The sequence below is a fragment of the Meles meles genome, chromosome 18 (assembly GCF_922984935.1).
Source record: "Meles meles chromosome 18, mMelMel3.1 paternal haplotype, whole genome shotgun sequence".
NCBI classification, from domain to species: domain Eukaryota; kingdom Metazoa; phylum Chordata; class Mammalia; order Carnivora; family Mustelidae; genus Meles; species Meles meles.
The window spans coordinates 25767053-25787348 of NC_060083.1; the positions used below are offsets into that span (position 1 = coordinate 25767053).

At 40.0% G+C, this 20296-nt stretch overlaps 1 protein-coding gene across 1 annotated transcript in view; it reads right to left on the bottom strand.

The window, feature by feature from the left end:
- METTL16 (methyltransferase 16, N6-methyladenosine) overlaps nt 1-20296 on the bottom strand; it is a 78569-nt gene that overhangs the window by 24665 nt on the left and 33608 nt on the right. The window contains exons 4-6 of the mRNA XM_045985662.1: nt 17393-17533; nt 15142-15257; nt 11883-12025 (exon numbers count right to left, since the gene is read on the bottom strand). Coding sequence (XP_045841618.1) covers nt 11883-12025; nt 15142-15257; nt 17393-17533 — 400 coding nt within the window. The remainder of the gene's footprint in view (nt 1-11882; nt 12026-15141; nt 15258-17392; nt 17534-20296) is intronic.

The window sequence follows — 20296 nt, forward strand, 5'->3', positions numbered from 1 at the left end:
AGTACACTCTTCACCCAGACTCATCAATCAACAGTTTCCTCCATTTGTTTGCTCTGTGTTTTGTTTTGTTTTTTTAAAGATTTATTTGATAAGAGCACAAGCAGGGGAGAAGCAGGTAGTGGGGGTGGGGGGAGAGGGAGAAGCAGGCTCCCCGCGGAGCAGAGAGCCCAATATGGGGCTCGATCCCAGGACTCTGGGATCATGACCCGAGCCGAAGGCAGATGGTCAACAACTGAGCCACCCAGGCGCCCCCCACTGTGCTTTTTTAAAACCATTTGAGACTTAGCTACAGACATCATGCATGCCCCTTTCACCCTAAATATTTTGGCATGTACCCTTTAAAAACAAGGACATTCTCCTTCATAACCACAGAACAATTATCAAATTGAGAAAATTTAACACTCACAGAGTACCATTTATTATTGAGAATAAAGTCCATTTTCAAATTTCACCAATTACCCCAATAATGTCCTTCATGGCAATTTTCTCCCCTGATGCAAGATCCAATCTAAGATCCTGCATTTCATTTACGTGTCAAGTCTCTTTAGTCTCCTTCAATCTGGAACAGTTCCTCACTAAGCCTTTTTTTTTTTTTTTTAACTTTCATGACCTTTATATTTCTTCAGAAATATTTTACAAAACCCCTCCAACTCTAAGTTTCCTCAGAGTTACGCTGAAGCTATACATGCTGGGCATAAAGAGAGCACTACTGTGTCCTTCTGGGTGCTGCGTATCAGAAAGTGATCACCTGCGTGAGGTGGGATCCTCCAGACTTCTCTACTGTAATGTTACCCTATTTCTTTGTGATTTTAAAGTCATCTGTGGGGAGATATTCAGAAACTATTAACATCCTGTTCCTCCTCAAATTTTCCATTACTGATCTTTCATCCATCAGTTATTATAATAATGATGGCAAAATGGTGATTTTTCTAATTTTTCTAATTAGTTTTTCTACATGTATTAGTTAGCATTCTGTTGTAACAAAGAACTTTTCCTCTCTCCCCTTTGCTTAATGGCTTAAAACCCATTATTGTCATTATTCATTATGAAATCATATTGTCCCAGATTTGGCTGGAGCTGGCTCTTATATCCTTTTGATGTCATATTTTGAGCACTTGCTTATTTTTTGGTCTTGTAAGACATTCCAGGCTCTTACGCTTATCCGTACCCAGCACTGGAATCACCCATTTCTCCAAGGGGCCTAGTTCTTTTTAGTGGGGATTGGTTATTTTATTTTAATTTTTTTTCAAGTTTTTACTTATTTATTTGACAGACAGAGATCACAAGTAGGCAGAGAGGCAGGTGGGGGTGGGGGGGAGGGGGAAGCAGGCTCCCTGCTGAGCAGAGAGCCCAATGCCGGGCTCCATCCCAGGACCCCGGGATCATGACCTGAGCCGAAGGCAGACGCTTTAACCCACTGAGCCACCCAGGAACCCCAGTTATTTTATTTTTTAAAAAGACTATGTATTGGGGCGCCTGGGTGGCTCAGTGGGTTAAAACCTCTGCCTTCGGCTCAGGTCATGATCCCAGGGTCCTGGGATCGAGCCCCGAATTGGGCTCTCTGCTCGGCGGGGAGCCTGCTTCCTCCTCTCTCTCTGCCTGCCTCTCTGCGTAGTTGTGATTTCTCTCTGTCAAATAAATAAAATATTAAAAAAAAAAAAAGACTATGTATTTATTTGAGAGACAGAGACAGAGAGAGAGAGAGAATGTGTGTGCATGAGAAGTGGGGAGGGGTAGAGAGAGAAGTAGACTCCCCACTGAGCAAAGAGCCTGATGCGGGGCTGATCCTAGCACCCTGAGATCATGACCTGAGCTGAAGGCAGACGTTTAACCAACTGAGCCAAGCATGCGCCCCAGGATTGGTTATTTTAAAACACCAAACCTTAAACTGAAGTGTGATATAGAAAAATAAATAAAAACAGAGGTTTGGCATTTAAGTGGCTATGAGCATAGTTTAAAAACTTCTCTAGTTTTTAAACTAGTTTAAAAACTTCTAACATTTTGCTGCCTCTACCAATTTACCAGAATAAATACTGCTAGACATACAGCAGAGCAGCCCTAATGTCCACCCAATCTCAAAATTTAATATTTAAACTACCATAAATTACAAATCTGTGCAGCTAAAAAAAAAAATGTTTATTCTATGTTTTTCTTTAAGATTTGCATTTATTTGTCAGAAAGAGAGAATCCGAGTATGAGCACAAGCAGGGAGAGCAGCAGGCAAAGGGAGAAGCAGGCTCCCTGCTGAGCAAGGGGCCTGTGGGGCTCAATCCCAGAAACTGGGATCATGACTTGAGCCAAAAGCAGATGCTTAATGACTGAGCCACCCAGGCATGCCTCTATCTTTTTCTTAAAAAGTAGTTTCAATTATTCACACATTTTTTACAAGAAACACTGTAGCAAGATTCTTCAAGGCAGTGGGGCCAACACTTTTCATCAAAAAAAAAAAAAAAAAAAAAAAAAAAAAAAAAAATTTTTTTTTTCATTCAAAAATTTAAAAACATTTTATTTATTTATTTGAGGGAGTGCATGAGCATGGGGAGGGGCAGAGGGATAGGGAGAAGCAGACTTCCCAACAAGCATGGAGCCCAGCACAGGGCTTGATGTGGGGTTGATTCCAGGATGCTGAGACCATGACCTGAGTCAAAGGTAGACACTTAACCAACTGAGCCACCCAGGCGCCCCTGGGTATTCTTTTTTGTAATTGCCTGATGAACTAAAAATACATGTTCTTTTTATTGTAACAACTCTCTTCTTTGACCATTTAAAGTAGAACTAACCAGTGACCACCTACTATAGGTGGATATGCCATAAAAACTGATACAGCTAGCTTGTCATGGCATGAGCAACCGGATTCAACCTTTTCTCCCGAAGACCTCAGAGCAGTCACCAACCAATGATGCTCTGCCACTTCAAACTTGAAAGGGAATTAAACTATGATACCTAAATTAGAGGTGATGAAAAGTACATAACCTAATTACTTAAAAAAAAAATAAAGTAGCCCCTTATCCTTCAAGTTACTTAATCTTCATCATCCTACTTTAGTAGGAAGAAAACAATCAAAACCACCATCTGCCTTCTGTGCACCTCACAATTAAGAAATACTCTTTCAGAGGCACCTGGGTGGCTCAGTGGGTTAGAGCCTCTGCCTTCAGCTCAGTTTATGATCCCAGGGTCCTGGGATTGAGCCCTGCATGGGGCTCTCTGCTCAGTGGGGAGCCTGCTTCCTCCTCTCTCTCTGCCTACTTAAGATCTCTGTAAAATAAATAAATAAATAAAAATCTTTAAAATTAAAAAAAGAAAGAAAAATACTCTTTTAGGTTTAAATTGAGAAAAAAGCTCTTCTACCTGGAGAACAGGCTCATATACTATCTATCCCCCAATACATTTCTACCTTCTGTATCTGTGTAGTGAGCTGGTTCACTGGAGCAAGGGGTGCATTTCTTTCTAATGACAACCAAAAAACACTTTTACTGATTTGCAGCCCTGGGTTGGTCCCAATCAAAGATTAAACCAGAGGTCAAAGACAGCCATCCACAACAATAGCCTCATTAGATTTCTCTGTGGCAGTTTAGTAACAAATGAAACAATGAAAAAAAGAATATAATGCCCAATAATAAGGAATTACTTAATTTTAGACTGTTGCCAAGCTGTTTAAAATTACTGCTATGCACATACTATTAACCACAAGGAAACAAAGGAATTAAAAAAGTGAAATTAAAAACAAAAGCACAACACAAAACTACTGGTATTCATGATTACAACCGTGTGAATGAAAAAAAGGAAACTGGCAGGAAATGCACCCAAAACAAGCTAACAGTTGTGTCAATGTGCTGAGATCAATGTTTTCTCTGCTTTCTAATTTTCTTTAAGTGTGATTATTTTAAGAGATTAAAATTATAGAGGCCTCTGGGTGGCTCAGTCAGCTGAGTGTCCAACTCTTGGTTTCGGCTCAGGTCATGATCTCGGGGTTGTGAGACTGAGCCCCACGTCAGGCTCGATACTTAGTGGAGAGTCTGCTTGAGAGATTGTCTCTCTCCCTTCGTCCCTCCCACTACTCGTGCATACTCTCTCTAAAATCAATCAACCAATCTTTTTTTTTTTAAGATTTTTTTATTTATTCGACACAGAGAGATCACAAGTTGGCAGAGAGGCAGGCAGAGAGAGAGAAGGGGGGAAGCAGTCTACCCGCTGAGCAGAGAGCCCGATGCGGGACTCGATCCCAGGACCCTGAGATCATGACCTGAGCCGAAGGCAAAGGCTCAACCCACTGAGCCACTCAGGTGACCTGACCAATCTTTTTTAAAAAAAAGAAAGAAAAATTATGTATTTCTCTTCATTCTCTGAACAACTGTAAAAGGTATTATCCCAACATCATAGACAAGAAAAATCAAGTGGCTTACCCTTTTATGAAGGCAAGTCAAAGTTTATAGTAAAATTAGGAGCCTTTCCACTGAAGAAATGATTAAAAGCTCAGTTATAAAATCTCTAATTATTCCCTGAAAGTACTATTTATAGTACCCCATAACTCTACTGGCACGTACTTTAGAAAAACAAAAGGGGAGGGATGCCTGGGTGGCTCAGTTGGTTAAGTGTTTGCCTTTGGCTCGGGTCATGATCCTGGGATCTTGGGATCGAGCCCCGCAGTGGGTTCCCTGCTCAGCAGGGAGACTGCTTCTCCCTCTCCCTCAACCCATGCTAGTCCTCTCTCTCAAATAAATAAACAGAATCTTAAAAATAAAAAAATAAACAGGAGGAGAAGGGGAGCTCTTTATTAAAATAACTAAGTACTTCTAACATCCTTTCAACACATGGCCCACAGGATGTAAATCTACTGAATTCCCAGGACAGTCAAGAGTTGAGATGATCGTATTTGATATTCATTATATCAAATATGTGTTCATTTAGTTCTATGACCACCCTAGGAGGTGTGAGGTAGCTATTATGAAGTAGCTATTATTATCCCATTTTACCGATAAGAAAACAAAATTTAAGTCCAAGAATCACATTCAAAAGGCACAGATTATTCATTTATTGCCTCTTCAAATATGTAAAGTATATACAAACCCAAGTAATATCTACCATCTGGTAGAGGAGTAGAGATCAGAAAGGAAAAAGCAAAAAGAGAAAAAATGGTGAAATCTGTATTAAGTTAGAACTTTGCCAGATACAGATCTCTGGTTCCTGGAAAAATCATAAAATAACTGTAATAAAGGGCATCAGCTACAGACCTACTAACCAATGACAAGACTGGAATTCAGACCATGAGGAGTATGACCAAGACTGCTGATCTATTTTTTTTTTTAAGATTTTTTTATTTATTCGACACAGAGAGATCACAAGCTGGCAGAGAGGCAGGCAGAGAGAGAGAGGAGGAAGCAGGCTCCCGGCGGAGCAGGAGAACTTGCTGCGGCTTCTGTATCAGCACTTGCATTTTTATGTTATAAAGATAGCTTCTCTCCTTAAAACCTTATGAATGAACCTCTGCTAGCTTCAAGCTTTTCTTCTGCAGCTTCCTCACCTTTCTCAACTTTGAATAGAATTGAAGAGAAATGGGGCCTAGCTCTGTGTTAGCCTTGGCTTAAGAGAATGTTGCAGCTGGTGTTACCGTCTATCCAAACCACTAAAACTTTCTCTATATCAGCAATAAAACCATTTTCCTGTCTTATCATTCATGTGTCCACTGCGGTATCCTTCACAAACTTTCTTGTATTCATAATTTGGCTAACAGTCACAAGAGGCATAAGTTTTGGCCTATCTTGGCAAGTGAGAGATGTGAACCCTCCTTTCACTTGAACACTTAAGAGGCCATTGTACGGTTGTTAATTGCCCTAATTTCAATACAGTAGTGTCTCAGGGAATAAGGAAAAGAGGGAAAGAAACGTGGGAACAGTTGGTTGGTAGAGCAGTCAGAACATACACAACAGGGGTGCCTAGGCGGCGGCTCAGTCTCTTGGGTGTCTGCCTTCAGATTGGGCTACGATATCAGGGTCCTGGGATCAAGACTCAAATGGGGTTCCCTGCTTAGTAAGGAGCCTGCTTCTCCTTCCCCTCCCCCTGCTTGTGCTCTCTCTCTCAAATAAACAAGTAAAATCTTAAAAACATACACATACATGACATTCATTGATCAAGTTCATCATCTTACATAGGTGTGATTCATGACACCCAAAATAATTATAATAGTACCATCACAGATCATCATAACAAATACTATACTAATGAAAAAGTTTCAAATACTGGGAGAATTACCAAAATGTGACACAGAGACACAAAGTGAGCAACGGCTATTGGAAAAATGATGTCAGTAGAGTTGCTGGAGGCAGGATTGCCACAAATTTCAGTATGTTTAAAAAAAAAAAAAAAAGATCTGTAAAGTGCAATAAAAGAAGGCACACTAAAATGACATATGCTTATATTTTGAAGCTCTGAATAAGGGACTAAAAACAAGTATTTTAACCCTACCATCTGTTGCTTATCCCTCTAGATTTTTTTTTCTTATTATTACTGAAAAAGTGTAAGAACTAAGCAGAATTTGTAACATGGGGTGAAATCAGTTAAATTTGTTGGACTGATCTCAGTGATGGCACTTCGGATGCCTTATCTCCCTGTTACAGTTCATGCCGCACCTAAGTGACACGCAGCAGCACCTGCAGTATTTCTTTTTTTTAAGATTTTATTTATTTATTTATTTGTTTATTTATTTATTTATTTGTCAGAGAGAGAGAGCGCGCAAGCACAACAAGGCAGAGTGGCAGGCAGGAGTGTTTGTCATCCTGCTGTTCTTGTTTTGTGCCTGTGTCTTGAGTTTGCTTCATAGCATTTTCTTCTCTTTATTTTATTTTTTTACTTACTTGACAGAGTGAGAGGGGGCACAAGTAGGCAGAACGGCAGGCAGAGGGAGAGGGAGAAACAGACTTCCCACCGAGCAGAGAGCCTGATGCGGGGCTCAATCCCTGGACCCCAGGACCATGACATGACCTGAACCAAAGGCAGATGCTCAACTGACTGAGCCACCCAGGCGCCCCAGCATTTTCTTTTTCAGAGACTCACTCACCGAAGCTTCTAAATAGATCAGCAGATGGGGCACCCAGGTGGCTCCGTGGGTTAAAGCCTCTGCCTTTGGCTCGGGTCGTGATCCCGGGGTCCTGGGATTGAGCCCCGAGTCGGGCTCTCTGCTCAGTGGGGAGCCTGCTTCCTCCTCTCTCTCTCTCTCTGCCTGCCTCTCTGCCTACTTGTGATCTCTATCAAATAAATAAATAAAATCTTTAAAGAAAAAAAAATAGAGTTACGCTAAATTTACCCTGCCTGAGCTGCATAAAGGGAATAAAGCCTGGATGACAACACAATGTTTACAACATAGTTTACTGAGTATTTTAAGCCCAAAGCTGAGATCTAGTGCTCAGAGAAAGACTCCTTCCAAAATACTGCTGCTCAGTGACAATGCACCTTATCACCCAAGAGTCCTGATGGAGACCACGATGAGATAAATGTTGTTCTCATGCCTGCTAACACAACATCCACTCTGCAACCCATGGATCAAGCAGTAATTTTGACTTTCAAATCTTGTATTTAAGAAACACCTTTCATAACGCTCTAGCCACCAGACAGTGATTCTTCTCATGGATTTGGACAAAGTATACTATCTGAATACCTTCTAGAAAGGATTCAGCATTCTAGTGCCATTAAGAATGTCCAGGATTCACAGGAAGAAGTCAAAATAACAACATTAACAAAAGTTTAGAAATGAAGCTGACTCCATCCTGCATGTATGGCTTCTGGGGATTTAAGAGTTTAGTGGAGGAAGAAACCACAGATGTGGTGGAAATAGCAAGAGAACCAGAATTAGAAGTAGAACATGAAGACGTGACTCAGTTGCTACAATCTCGTGATAAAACCTGAGTGGATGAGGAGATGCTTCTTGCGGATGAGCAAAGAAAATGGTTTCTTGAGCTAGAATCTATTCCTGGTGAAAATGCTATGAAGACTGTTGAAATAACGAGCAAGGATTTAGAATATTACATAAACTTCATATAGAAGGGGCAGCTGGGTTTGAGAGAATTGACTGCAATTTTGAAAGAAGTTCTGCTGTGAGTGGAATGTTATCAAACACCATGACATGATACAGAGAAATGGCATGAAAAGAGTCAATGCAGCAATCTTCACTGTCGTCTTATTTAAAGAAACTGCCACAGCCACTCCAATCTTCGGGTACCACTAGTGAGCAGCCATCAACCCTGAGACAAGATTCCCCCACCAGCAGAGAGCTTACAACTCACTGAAAGCTCAGATGAGAGTCAGCATTTTTTAGCAATACAGTGTTTTTAAATAAAGGTATGTACTAAACTAGGGTATAGACGGATGTGCATATAATATATGTACCGGGAAACCAAGCTATTCATCTGATTTGCTTCATATTGCAATATTCACTTCATTGCTGTGGTCTAGAACTAAACCCACGGTATCGCCAAAGTATGGCTGCAAGCATTTTCACAGCATTCTAAAATTTGAGAGTTGCCAAGTTTATATAAACATTATATCAACTATAAAAATATGTAGGAGGACATGAACTGGTACTATGTACTAATAAAAATCAACATGGAACAAATGTCAAACTGTAAACAATGTAAGAAATACTCTCAAAAAAACATTGCTTTATTCTCTTTTCAATAAAAATAAGTTAATTTCTTCTCTTCTTATCTTCCTTATTATCTCTCTCAATCTGCCTGAGTCCTAACAGCACAGACAAGACTGCTGAACCCTATTTTTAAATAAATCATAAATGAACAGTGTTTTCCATTTACAATACCAAGCTCAAAATGGTCAACTCTCCAGTCATATGATGGGCTCTAGTAATTTATCCTTCCTAGCAAATATGTACCTTTCATTCAATTTGGGGGCTGCCACTGAGCTAGGTATAGGCAGACTTGGAACATACAGATCAATTTCCCTCAGAATAGTGTTCCTGGGGTCATAGGTGGCTCAGTGGGTTAAGCATCTGACTGACTCTTGATCTCTGTTCAGTTCAGGATCTCAGGGTTGTGAGACTAAGCCCTGCATCAGGGCTCCATGCTGGGTGTGGAGCCTGCTTAAGATTCTCTCTCTCCCTCTCCTGTCCCACAACCCCTCCCTAAAAAAATAAAAATAAAACATCCGTTTGTAGTTTGAATGGGACTTCAGAAATAATAGAAATTTACTGGTTAGAGGCGCCTGGGTGGCTCAGTGTGTTAAAGCCTCTCCCTTTGGCTCAGGTCAGGATCCCCGGGTCCTGGGATCAAGCCCCCTATCAGGCGCTCTGGTCAGCAGGGAATCTACTTCCCACCCCCCACCCTGCCTACCTCTCTGCCTACTTGAAATCTCTATCAAACACACAAATAAAATCTTTAAAAAAAAGAAAAGAAGGGATGCCTGGGTGGCTCAGTCGGTTAAGTGGCTGCCTTCAGCTCAGGTCATGATCCCAGTGTCCTGGGATTGAGTCCCACACTGGGCTCCTTGCTTAGCAGGGAGCCTGCTTCTCTCTCTGCCTCAGCTTGCCACTCTGTCTGCCTGTGCTCGCTCTCACTCTCTCTCTCTGACAAATAAATAAATAAAATCTTTTTTTTTTTTAATATTTTATTTATTTATTTGACAGAGAGAGATCACAAGCAGATAGAGAGGCAGGCAGAGAGAGAGAGAGGGAAGCAGGCTCCCTGCTGAGCAGAAAGCCCGATTCGGGACTCGATCCCAGGACCCTGAGATCATGACCTGAGCCGAAGGCAGCAGCTTAATCCACTGAGCCACCCAGGCGCCCTAAATAAATAAAATCTTAAAAAAAAAAAGAAAAGAAAAGATATTTACTAGTTAAAAGCCTCCTGAAAGCAACCTTCCCTATTTTCCTGGTCGGGTCCAGTCCCCTCAAAAGCCAATAGCAGATTCTGAAGCAGCCACATGGCCCTGGTTACCTCTTTTCAGTTTCACTGCTTTGTTACCTCCTTTAAGGTTATTTTAATTATTCAAACTCTTCTCAATGCTCAGTGTAACTTAAGTCACTTTCTTCTTCATACCCTAGTAAGTCTTTGAAGAAATCAATTTAAAGCAGAAATTTGTTAACCTCTGGCTTCAACAATGTGTAAATCTTCCGAAAGGCAGACCACCCAATAATCCAGTTGCTTTCCACAAGTGTATAAACTCACATTTAACAAATTATGATATTCATTGCCTTGGAATTGGCCTTTAAGTAAAATAAGCAGCTTTAAACACATAAAAACTCAAAAGAAAAGAAGTCTTCTTTATCTGGCAATTTCACTGGGTTTATACACGAAAGAACAGAAATTTAGGGTCTTATATGAGATATTTGCACACCTGTGTTCACAGCAACATTATTCACAATAGCCAAAAGGGAAAAGCAACCCAAATGTCCATCGATAGATAGATGAATAAACCCAATGTGGTATACAGATACAATGGAATATTATTATTATTCAACCTTAAAAGGAAGCAAACTGTGATGCATGCTATAACATGGATGAACACCGAGGACACCATGCTAACTGCAAGAACCCAGTCACAAAGGTCAAACACTATAAAAAGTCCCTAGAATAATCAAATTCACAGAGACACACAGAATGGTTTTTGCCAGACGCTGGGGTGAAAGTGAGGAATGAGGGATTGCTGTTTAAGATGTAGAGAGTTTAAGTTCTATAAGAAAGAGTTCTGGAGATTAGGTGCCTAACAATACAAGTGTACTTAACACTACTAAACTGTATACTTGAAAATGTATAATTTTATGTGAAAACTATAAATTTCATGTTATTTTATCACAGTTTTAAAAAATCTTCTCTATGTCCCAAAACAATCCTAGGGTTAAAAACCCTTTTACCTTTCAACTGTCACATTATCCATCATTTCAACAACACTTGGCAGGGTGAGAAGTCAAGCATGACAAATAGCACTTTTCAAGTACCTTATGCTGCTTAATGACAGGTGTGTTGTCCGAAATAATTAGCTTTTTTTTTTTTTTTTAAGATTTTATTTATTTGACAGACAGAGATCACAATTAGGCAGAGAAGCAGGCAGAGAGAGGAGGAAGCAGGTTCCCTGCAGAGCAGAGAGCCCGATGCGTAGATCCCAGAACCCTGGATTCATGACCTGAGCCAAAGGCAGAGGCTTTAACTAACTGAGCCACCCAGGGGCCCCAGAAATAATTAGCATTTAAAAAGGAATAGCCTTAACTCTCCTCTGGAACTGGTTAGTGATCTCAGTTTCTCTTCATTAAGTTCTTGATAGCTCAATGTCCTCACATCTGTCATTGTTTGGGAAACTAATTCCAAGAGCATAAATTGCATCAAGGACTAGGCAACAAATTTATTCTGGTCAATGGGACAGATCTGAAGCCATCTGTTTTCTAATCAAAAACCATATTTGAATCAGTCTTGTTCCACCACGGTACCATGCCAATGGGAGCAATACAATCATACAGTATTTTCCTCCTTTCTATCCAGGAGTACAAGAAACACAAATCAATTAAAAGCGTAAGAGCATCCTCAGAAACAAGGTCTTTACAGCCTGTGGAATCTGCAACCTTTCCATTTTTTTTTTTTTAAGATTTTATTTATTTATTTGACAGAGAGAGGTCACAAGTAGATAGAGAGGCAGGCAGAGAGAGAGAGGGAAACAGGCTCCCTGCTGAGCAGAGAGCCCAATGCAGGACTCGATCCCAGGACCCCGAGATCATGACCTGAGCCAAAGGCAGCAGCTTAACCCACTGAGCCACCCAGGCGCCCAACCTTTTCCATTTTTATCTGTTTATTCTTCAGACTACTGTGATTACATTTCCTCTAAGTGACATGGTTTCTTTTAGAATTACACAGGGAGAAAACAGTCCTGTGTTGTAATAACTAACTTACCTTAATCTTTTTTTAAGTTGTAAACTGTCGTGGATGATCCTTTTAACAAACTCTAATTCACCTCCTTCTGCCATGATTTCTGTGATACCTCCTGTATTTACGGAACTAGGTGGAGGTCTCCGGGGATTTCGAGAGTTTACTCCCTGCACAAAAGCAACAACATCTGGTAAAAAATTTGTACACCATAAGACCAAGGCTTTGACTATAATCCAGTTCTAAGTAAGAATGCTTAGATGTAATTTAGTTTCCAACTACTATGCTAAATCTAGGATTTAAAAATCATACAGCCATTGCAATATTACATTTTAAGCAACTGCATTCCTACCAATGTACTTCCCCAGTATCCTTTTTACCTTCCATCTTTGTGATTTAACATATAAAAACTTTACCTTTTTTATGTAACCTAATATGTCATTTTTTAATGTTTTGTCTTGGTATTATACACAGAAAATATTGTACCCGAAGATTATATGAATATTTACTTATGTTTTCTTCTAGTACTCTTAAGGTTTCACTTTTTAAAATTAAATATTTAATCCCCTTCCACCTCAAATCATATTTAAAAATTAACTAAAACAGAGCAAAGATCTAGATAGAAAAGCTAAAATCATAAAATTTTCGAAATTTTCGAAATAAGGAGTAAATCCTTATGACCTTGAATTAGGCAATGGTTTGTTTGTTTGTTTGTTTTTAAAGATTTTATTTATTTATTTGACAGAGAGAGACAACACAAGTAGGCAGAGCGGCAGGCAGAAAGAGGTGGGAAGCATGCTCCCCCACTGAGCAGAGAGCCTGATGCAGGGCTCGATCCCAGGACCCTAGGATCATGACCTAAAATGAAGGCAGAGGCTTTAACCCACTGAGCCACCCAGGTGCCCCTAGGCAATGGTTTCTTAGAGAAACTGTACTCCTTGAAATTTAACTTTTAGGCTGCGAAGGACAGCAAGAAAGTGAAAAGATGAGGTGTCTGGGTGAGTCAGTGGGTTAAGCACCTGCCTTAGACCAGGTCACGATCCCAGGGTCCTGGGATTGAGCCCTGAGTCAGGCTTCCTATTCAGCAGGGAGCCTTCTTCTCCCTCTTCTCCCTCTCCTTCTAACCGCCTCCCCCAACCCCCAACACTTGTGCTCTCACTCTCAGGCTCTCTCACAAATAAATAAATTAAAAAAAAAAAAAGGTGAAAAGACAACCAACAGGAGAAAATATTTGCAAATAATAAATCTAATAAGGGACTTGTGTCTAGAATACGTAAAGTATTCTTACAACAATAATAAAGAGAAAAATAATCCAATTTTTAAATGGGTAAAGGATTTCTCAAAAGAAGATATAAAAATTGCCAATAAGCACATAAAAAGATGTTCAATATAATTAACCATCAGAAAAAATAATCAAAACCAAGATGAGATACCACTTCAGACCCACTAGAATGGCTATAATCAAGACGACATATAATAACAAGTGTTGACAAGCATGTGGAGAAACTGGAAACTGGAACCCTCACACACTGCTGCCAGTGGAATGAAAACTGGTGCACCCACTTTGGAAAACAGTCTGGCACTTCTTCAAACAACTAAACAGAGTGACCTTTTGACCCAGTAATTCCACTCCTAGGTATATACCAGGGAGGCATATCTACACAAACATCTGTATATAAATGCTCTCATTAGCATTATTATTTTTTTTAATTTATTTATTGGACAGAGAGAGAGATCACAAGTAGGCAGAGAGGCAGACAGAGAGAGAGGAGGAAGCAGGCTCCCTGCGGAGCACAGAGCCCGATGCGGGGCTCGATCCCAGGACCCTGAGATCATGACCCGAGCCGAAGGCAGCGGCCTAATCCACTGAGCCACCCAGGCGCCCCTAGAATTATTCTTAATAGCCAAAAAGTAAAGTAACCCAAACATCCATCAATGAATGAATGGATAAGAAAATGTGGTATTTTGGGGTGCCTGGGTGGCTCAGTGGGTTAAGCTGCTGCCTTCGGCTCAGGTCATGATCTTGGGGTCCTGGGATCAAGTTCCGCATCTGGCTCTCTGCTCAGCAGGGAGCCTGCTTCCCTCTCTCTCTGTGCCTGCCTCTCTATCTACTAGTGATCTCTCTGTGTTAAATAAATAAATAAAATCTTTAAAAAAAAAAAAAAAGAAAATGTGGTATTTCCATATAATGGCATATTATCTGGCAATAAAAAGAAACTAAGTACTGATACATGCTACAATGTGGATGAATCTTAGTAACAAAAGACCACATATTGTATGATTCCACTTACATGAAATGTCCAAACATGCAAATCCATAAAGACAGAAAGTAGACTGGTGCTTACCTAGGACTTTAGGAGCTGTGGGAAACAGAGTAACTGCTAATGGGAATGCGGGCCGGGAGGGAGAGTGATGAAAATGTTCTAAAATGGACTGTGATGAGGGGCGCCTGGGTGGCTCAGTGGGTTAAGCCGCTGCCTTCAGCTCAGGTCATGATCTCGGGGTCCTGGGATCGAGTCCCGCATCGGGCTCTCTGCTCAGCAGGGAGCCTGCTTCCCTCTCTCTCTCTGCCTGCCTCTCTATCTACTTGTGATCTCTCTCTGTCAAATAAATAAATAAAATATTAAAAAAAATAAATAAAATAAAATAAAATAAAATGGACTGTGATGATAGCTGCACAACTCTGTGAATATACTAAGAATAATTAAATTCTACCCTTTAAGTGGGTGGATTGTATGGCATGTGACTTATATCTCAATAAAAATGAAACAAAAAGGAATGTATTTCTTCATCTCGATTCTGGTTCCACAGGAGGGCTCACTTTGTTAAATCCAATTTACACTTACGGCAGAGGTACTTTCATGTATATATCTTCATGTATACATAAACTACACTGCTGCCGGATTTCTCAGATATTTAAGCCAATAAACTTCCTTTATTAAGTCAATCTGAACTGAGTCCTCAGGTGCTTGATACCAGAAGCATCCTGATGTAGCTTCCAAAATAAAGGTTATTCTTTGCTCTTATCTTTGCAAACATGAACAACTTAAATAGTCAATTATCTCTCTTTTTTAAAAAAAGATTTTGTTTATTTATTTGAGAGAGAGAAGCAGGGGGAGCAGCAGAGGGAGAAGGAGAAGCAGCTCCTCGCTGAGCAGGGATCCTGATGTGGGGCTCAATCCCAGGACCCTGGGATCATGACCTGAGCCAAAGACAGAGGTTTAACCAACTGGGCCCCAGGCGCCCCTAAAAACAGTCATTTGTCTTAAAGCAGAAGGTACTTTACCTTGGCTTCCAACTGATTGGCAAAAAAGGGAGGGTTGCACATGCAAAAATCATAGATTATCTCAGATTCTTCTTTAAGAGCATCCATCAAGAGTGTCTTCTGTGGTACTTTTACCACTAGGAGAAAAAACAGGAACTGTTAACTACTATTAATGCTGTGGTAGTTTTCAAGTATGACCACAGATTCTGTGACACTAATTCCTTCAATAGGTGGAGTTTAATTTCCCTCTCCTTGAATATAGGCTGCACTCAGTGACTCACTTTTATTGAACAGACTGAATATGAAGTGAAAGGATGTCACTTCTGAGGCTAGGCCATAAAAGAGTAGCTTCTTCCTTACCCTACTTCATTAATTACTTGCACTAAGAGAAGCCAACTGACACGCTGTAAGGTTGCTCAAGTAGCCTAGAGGAGAGATCCATGTGAATGACTCAAGCTTCTTACCAATGGCCAAGTTATATGAACCATTCTGGAAGCAAATCTCTATCTCCAGTCAATCCCTCAGATGACTGCAGACTCATCAAACTGAACCAGAACCACCCAAGTAGGCTATGCCCAAATTTCCAGCCTACACAATCTATGAGATAATTACTTATTTAAAGTTGCTAGATTTTGGAGTAATTTGTAACACAGAAATGGACAACTGAAAAACACATTAACAATGTTAACATCTCCCCTTATAATGATATGCTTAACACCAGTAAGAGAAGCCTAGTTCTTCCACAAAGAGACATCAACTCTCTTTAATTAAAAAAAAGAAAAAATGAACAGCTCTTCAAATATACAGTAAGCACAAAATTAAAAGTAACTAGTCACTAAGGGAACTTGGTTGTCTGTGGCATAGTTCCATGTACTGAAATAAAAAAGATGGTATACTTTAATCAACAGCAGGGTTTCCCTTTTAAAATCTTGGTGACAGGGCACCTGGGTGGCTCAGTCGGTTAAGCATCCGACTCTTGGTTTCAGCTCAGGTCATGATCCCAGGGTAGGGAGAATGAGTCCCACACTAGTTCCCCACTCAGCGGGGAGTCAGCTTCTCTCCCTCTCCCTCTGCCCCTCCCTCCACTCATGCTCTCTGTCAAATTATAAAAAATAAAATCTTGGTGACTAGGTTATTTCATATACAGTTGATTTCCATTATTTGTGGTTGTTATGTTCTGTAAAGTCACCATGAACGCTGAATTGGAACCAATGGCTCCTAAGAGAAATGGTAAGGTTAGGTAACTGTGAGCCTCTGGTCAAACATTCTCCACAACTGATCAATATATAATTTTACTTTAGGTATATTTCTATTTATTTATTTATGACACCTCATTTAATATACACTGCTGATTCATTAATACCGAAATGATGGCCCACAACACTAGATCATGTCTGAATGAAGCTTATCTAACACATTTCCCTGTGAGGTTCGTCACATTCTTCTTATTCTGAAGGAACACCAACTAGATAGCACTTAAGCACTACGTGTAGGGGGCATTTTAAACAGCAAAATCATCAAGAAAAAGCACAAAAATGCAAAAGTAAGTGACATTAAATAGACTATGACAAGGACACTTGCTTACAACAGAGAGCTAAAACAAAAGGGCAGAGGAGCATCACCTTGTCCAATTTCAGCTGGGAACGTGTGTTGGAGGGCTCAAATTTTTTGCCACTCTGTACATGCCTATAAATGACCATAAAAGTACCTCAAGTATTGATTTTGGGGTTAAACATAACCCCAGGCAGGCAAATTCACAAATACAGAATTCACAAATTATGAGGAGTGACTGTATTTACCAACCATATTTCCTTCTGAGTTAAGCTACAAACCCCATAGTGTAGCATATTTTTTTTTGTTGTTCTATTTGTTTCATTTATTTTCTTTCTTCCAAGATTTTACTTAAATTCAAATTAGAACTAACATGTAAGTGTAGTATTAGTTTCAGGAGTAGAATTTAATGATTCATCACACTTACATGTAACACCCAGTGCTCATAATATCCAGTGCCCTCCTGAATCCCCATCACCCATTTAGCCCATCCCCCACCGACCTCCCCTCTAGCAACCCTCAGTTTGTTTTATATTGTTAGGAGTCTCTTATGGTTTGCCTCCTCCTTTGTTATATATTATTTTATTTTTCCTTCCACAATGTGCCGTATTTTTTTAAATTACCAAAGTCTGTATATTAAAGCAAAAAAGGAGATGTATTCCATTATAATGACAGGTTAATAAACACTGCTTGAAAGGGATATTTATTCTGTAGAGCTAACCTTTAATAAGATCAGATAAATTATTCTGTTCCACATTTTTCTTTGCATAGTTGAAGCACATGTCATCTACTTCTGTTGCAAGAAAATACCAGCCATTTAAGGTTGTTCCAAGTAAAGGATAGATGCAGGATGCCCCAGTACCTAGTAAAACAAAAATATAGAACATGTTACCCACACCAGAGACGTGAGAAGAACAAGCCAAAACACCATTCTTCCTTCTTAGAATTCTTATAACCTCGGCTGGTACCTGATTACATACATACTATAGCTGCTGGGTTCTCTAATCATTTCAGGTATGGCAGTCTTACCTCTTAACTGGATTCAAATTTCTTAGAGGACAAAAATTTTGCTATCCTCTTCTTTTGTACGTTGTATGTAAAATGAAGTGTGCCTAACTAGCTGGTGATTAAGGACCACAGGACTAATTAACCAAAAATTATCAAAACAAGTTAATTTACTTTAGAAAATTTTTCATTTTAAAAATCTCACACAAAACTCAATCTTCTTAAATTGAAATCAAAGCTTAAACTAGATCAATGTATATCCCATTCCCCAAAAGCAGAAAAAAATACAGAGGGTATAAAATTGTTAGGATTATTTAAATGACCAATTTGCCCACATATCCCCACATATCTGTAAGCTGTTACTTGAAGAAAATCAGAAGTTCAAAACAAAACTAAACTAAACTAAAAATAACAACAACAAAAACAACTAAAGAGAGAATTCATTTCTTAGATGTGATGGCATGGAAAGACATCTGCTCCAGATCCAAAACATCAATCACTGGCTTGCCCCACCATAGTTTCAAGGGAGACATTCGAAGGCAAATGTTCCAGGCAAAAATCACTGTTTGACAACTAGGGTTTGGTCCTAAACTTGTATGTAGATTCCCCAACCATGGACTGGACTATATACTAACCACAAATAACTGCTTTTATGACCACTGACTAATCTTGGCCAATTAAGATCCAAAGCACATATTTGAGAGAAGAAAAGCCAGTGATTCTCCTAAAGGCCTGTAGTAGTCAGCACCTACCAGCCACTCCAGGCCTGCCTTCCCATACCACATCTTGGTGCCAGTCTAGTCTTCTAACGATTTGTCAAGAAGAGATGAGGGCTAGAGATACAGATTCCTCACCCAAAGGAAACCCAGGGTCATCATACTGCTTCTTTATTAAGTATTCTGAACAGGCTGATAAGAGACAAGACAATAACTAACAGTCCTCTGACAGTCACTGTGATTATTATACTTCCCATCATGTTTACTTATAGCATCCTGGCCCTGAGGCTACTGGACAAACACCTCCTTGGGGATATATGAGGCAGTGAAGGAATGGGTGGTAAAGGGAACTCAAGCTCCTCTCAGAGGCCACAATTATTTAGTCCCTGCTCGCCATTCTGGTAAGCCAGAGTCATTCACAATAAGGAAGAAGCTCTGTAGGAAAACATATCTGGACCAGATACCAGGCCCTTGATTCTCACACAACTGCCTTTCTTTTCGTACTTCAATTCATTTAAAACCAAAGAGCAAAAAAGAAAAAATACTTTCCTTCCACTGCTCACAGATCAAGTACCTCCACGGTAATAAACACAGGTAAAGGACCTGTCCTCTGCGACCCCCGCCCCCAAAATCAAACTTCTCAATTCTTAAGACCAAGAAGACTTGAATTCTAACATCCTAGTCCCCTCAGAAAGCTGAATGACATTTTAAAATGGGTAATAATCCTTGTAATGATAAATAAAAATGGAAAGTGTATAATCATAGAATTAGAGCAAAATGATGGAGTCTGGGGGAAGAATTTATATAAAACCCTAATTAGAATGAATGGGATTTCAGCAAGGGTGCCCCTTGTGAAGAACTAAAACCCATTAACCTCCTATATCCCCAAGTGTTATTTTTGACAGTTTGGGGCATAATTAAAATAAATTAGTACGAAGTATGCTCTTACACTTTTTAAGCTTTCTATAACCCATCAGCCAATCTTTTGCTGCAAACATAAAAGCCTTTAGCCTTTGCTAAACCCCTCATTTTTATATAGTACTTAGCTCATACAAGGTGTTCAGAATTTTGAATGTTGAATGATGTATTTATCCATAAATATTCAACAAATTAATTACTGAACACCTACTATGTGCCAGAAACTCTGCTGGAGGTGGGGTGGCACCTGGGTGGTTCAGTTGGTTAAGCAAACTGCCTTCGGCTTAGATCATAATCCCAGGGTCCTGGGATCGAGCCCCGTGTCAGGCTCCTTACTCAGCAGGGAGCCTGCTTCTACCTCTGCCTGCTGTATTCCCCTGCTTGTGCCCTCTCTCTGACAAATATATAACATCTTAAAAAAAAGTAATTCTGCAGACCATGAGAGATGACAGTGACTTGGACTGAGATGGTGACACTGGAGATGGAGAGAAGTGTATGATTTTAAAAATACATTTTTAAAAGATTTATATATTTATTTATTTGTCAGAGAGAGAGAGAGAGACACACACACACACACAGAAGGCACAAGCAGGGGGAGCAGCAGGCAGAGGTAAAAGCAGGCTCCCTGCTGAGGAAGGAGCCCAACACAGAACTCAGTCCCAGGACCCTTAGATCATGACCTGAGCCGAAGGCAGATGCTTAACCAACTGAGCCACCCAGGCGTGCCCCAAGAAATAAGAGACCAACCAAAAGGAAATGATGACAGACATTCTCAGTGAGAATGGGGAGGTGTATTAAGGAGTATCAAGGATGACAGGTGGACTGCGGTGGACTCACTGAAATAAGGAACGAAGAAAGAGGACCAAGATCAAAAAGAAAAGAATATGAGTCTGGTCTTGGACATAGAGAAGTCTGAAATGTTCTTGAGATATGCATATTTCTGACACTGGGAACTAGAAGGTAGAATACATAAATTTGTGGGTTAT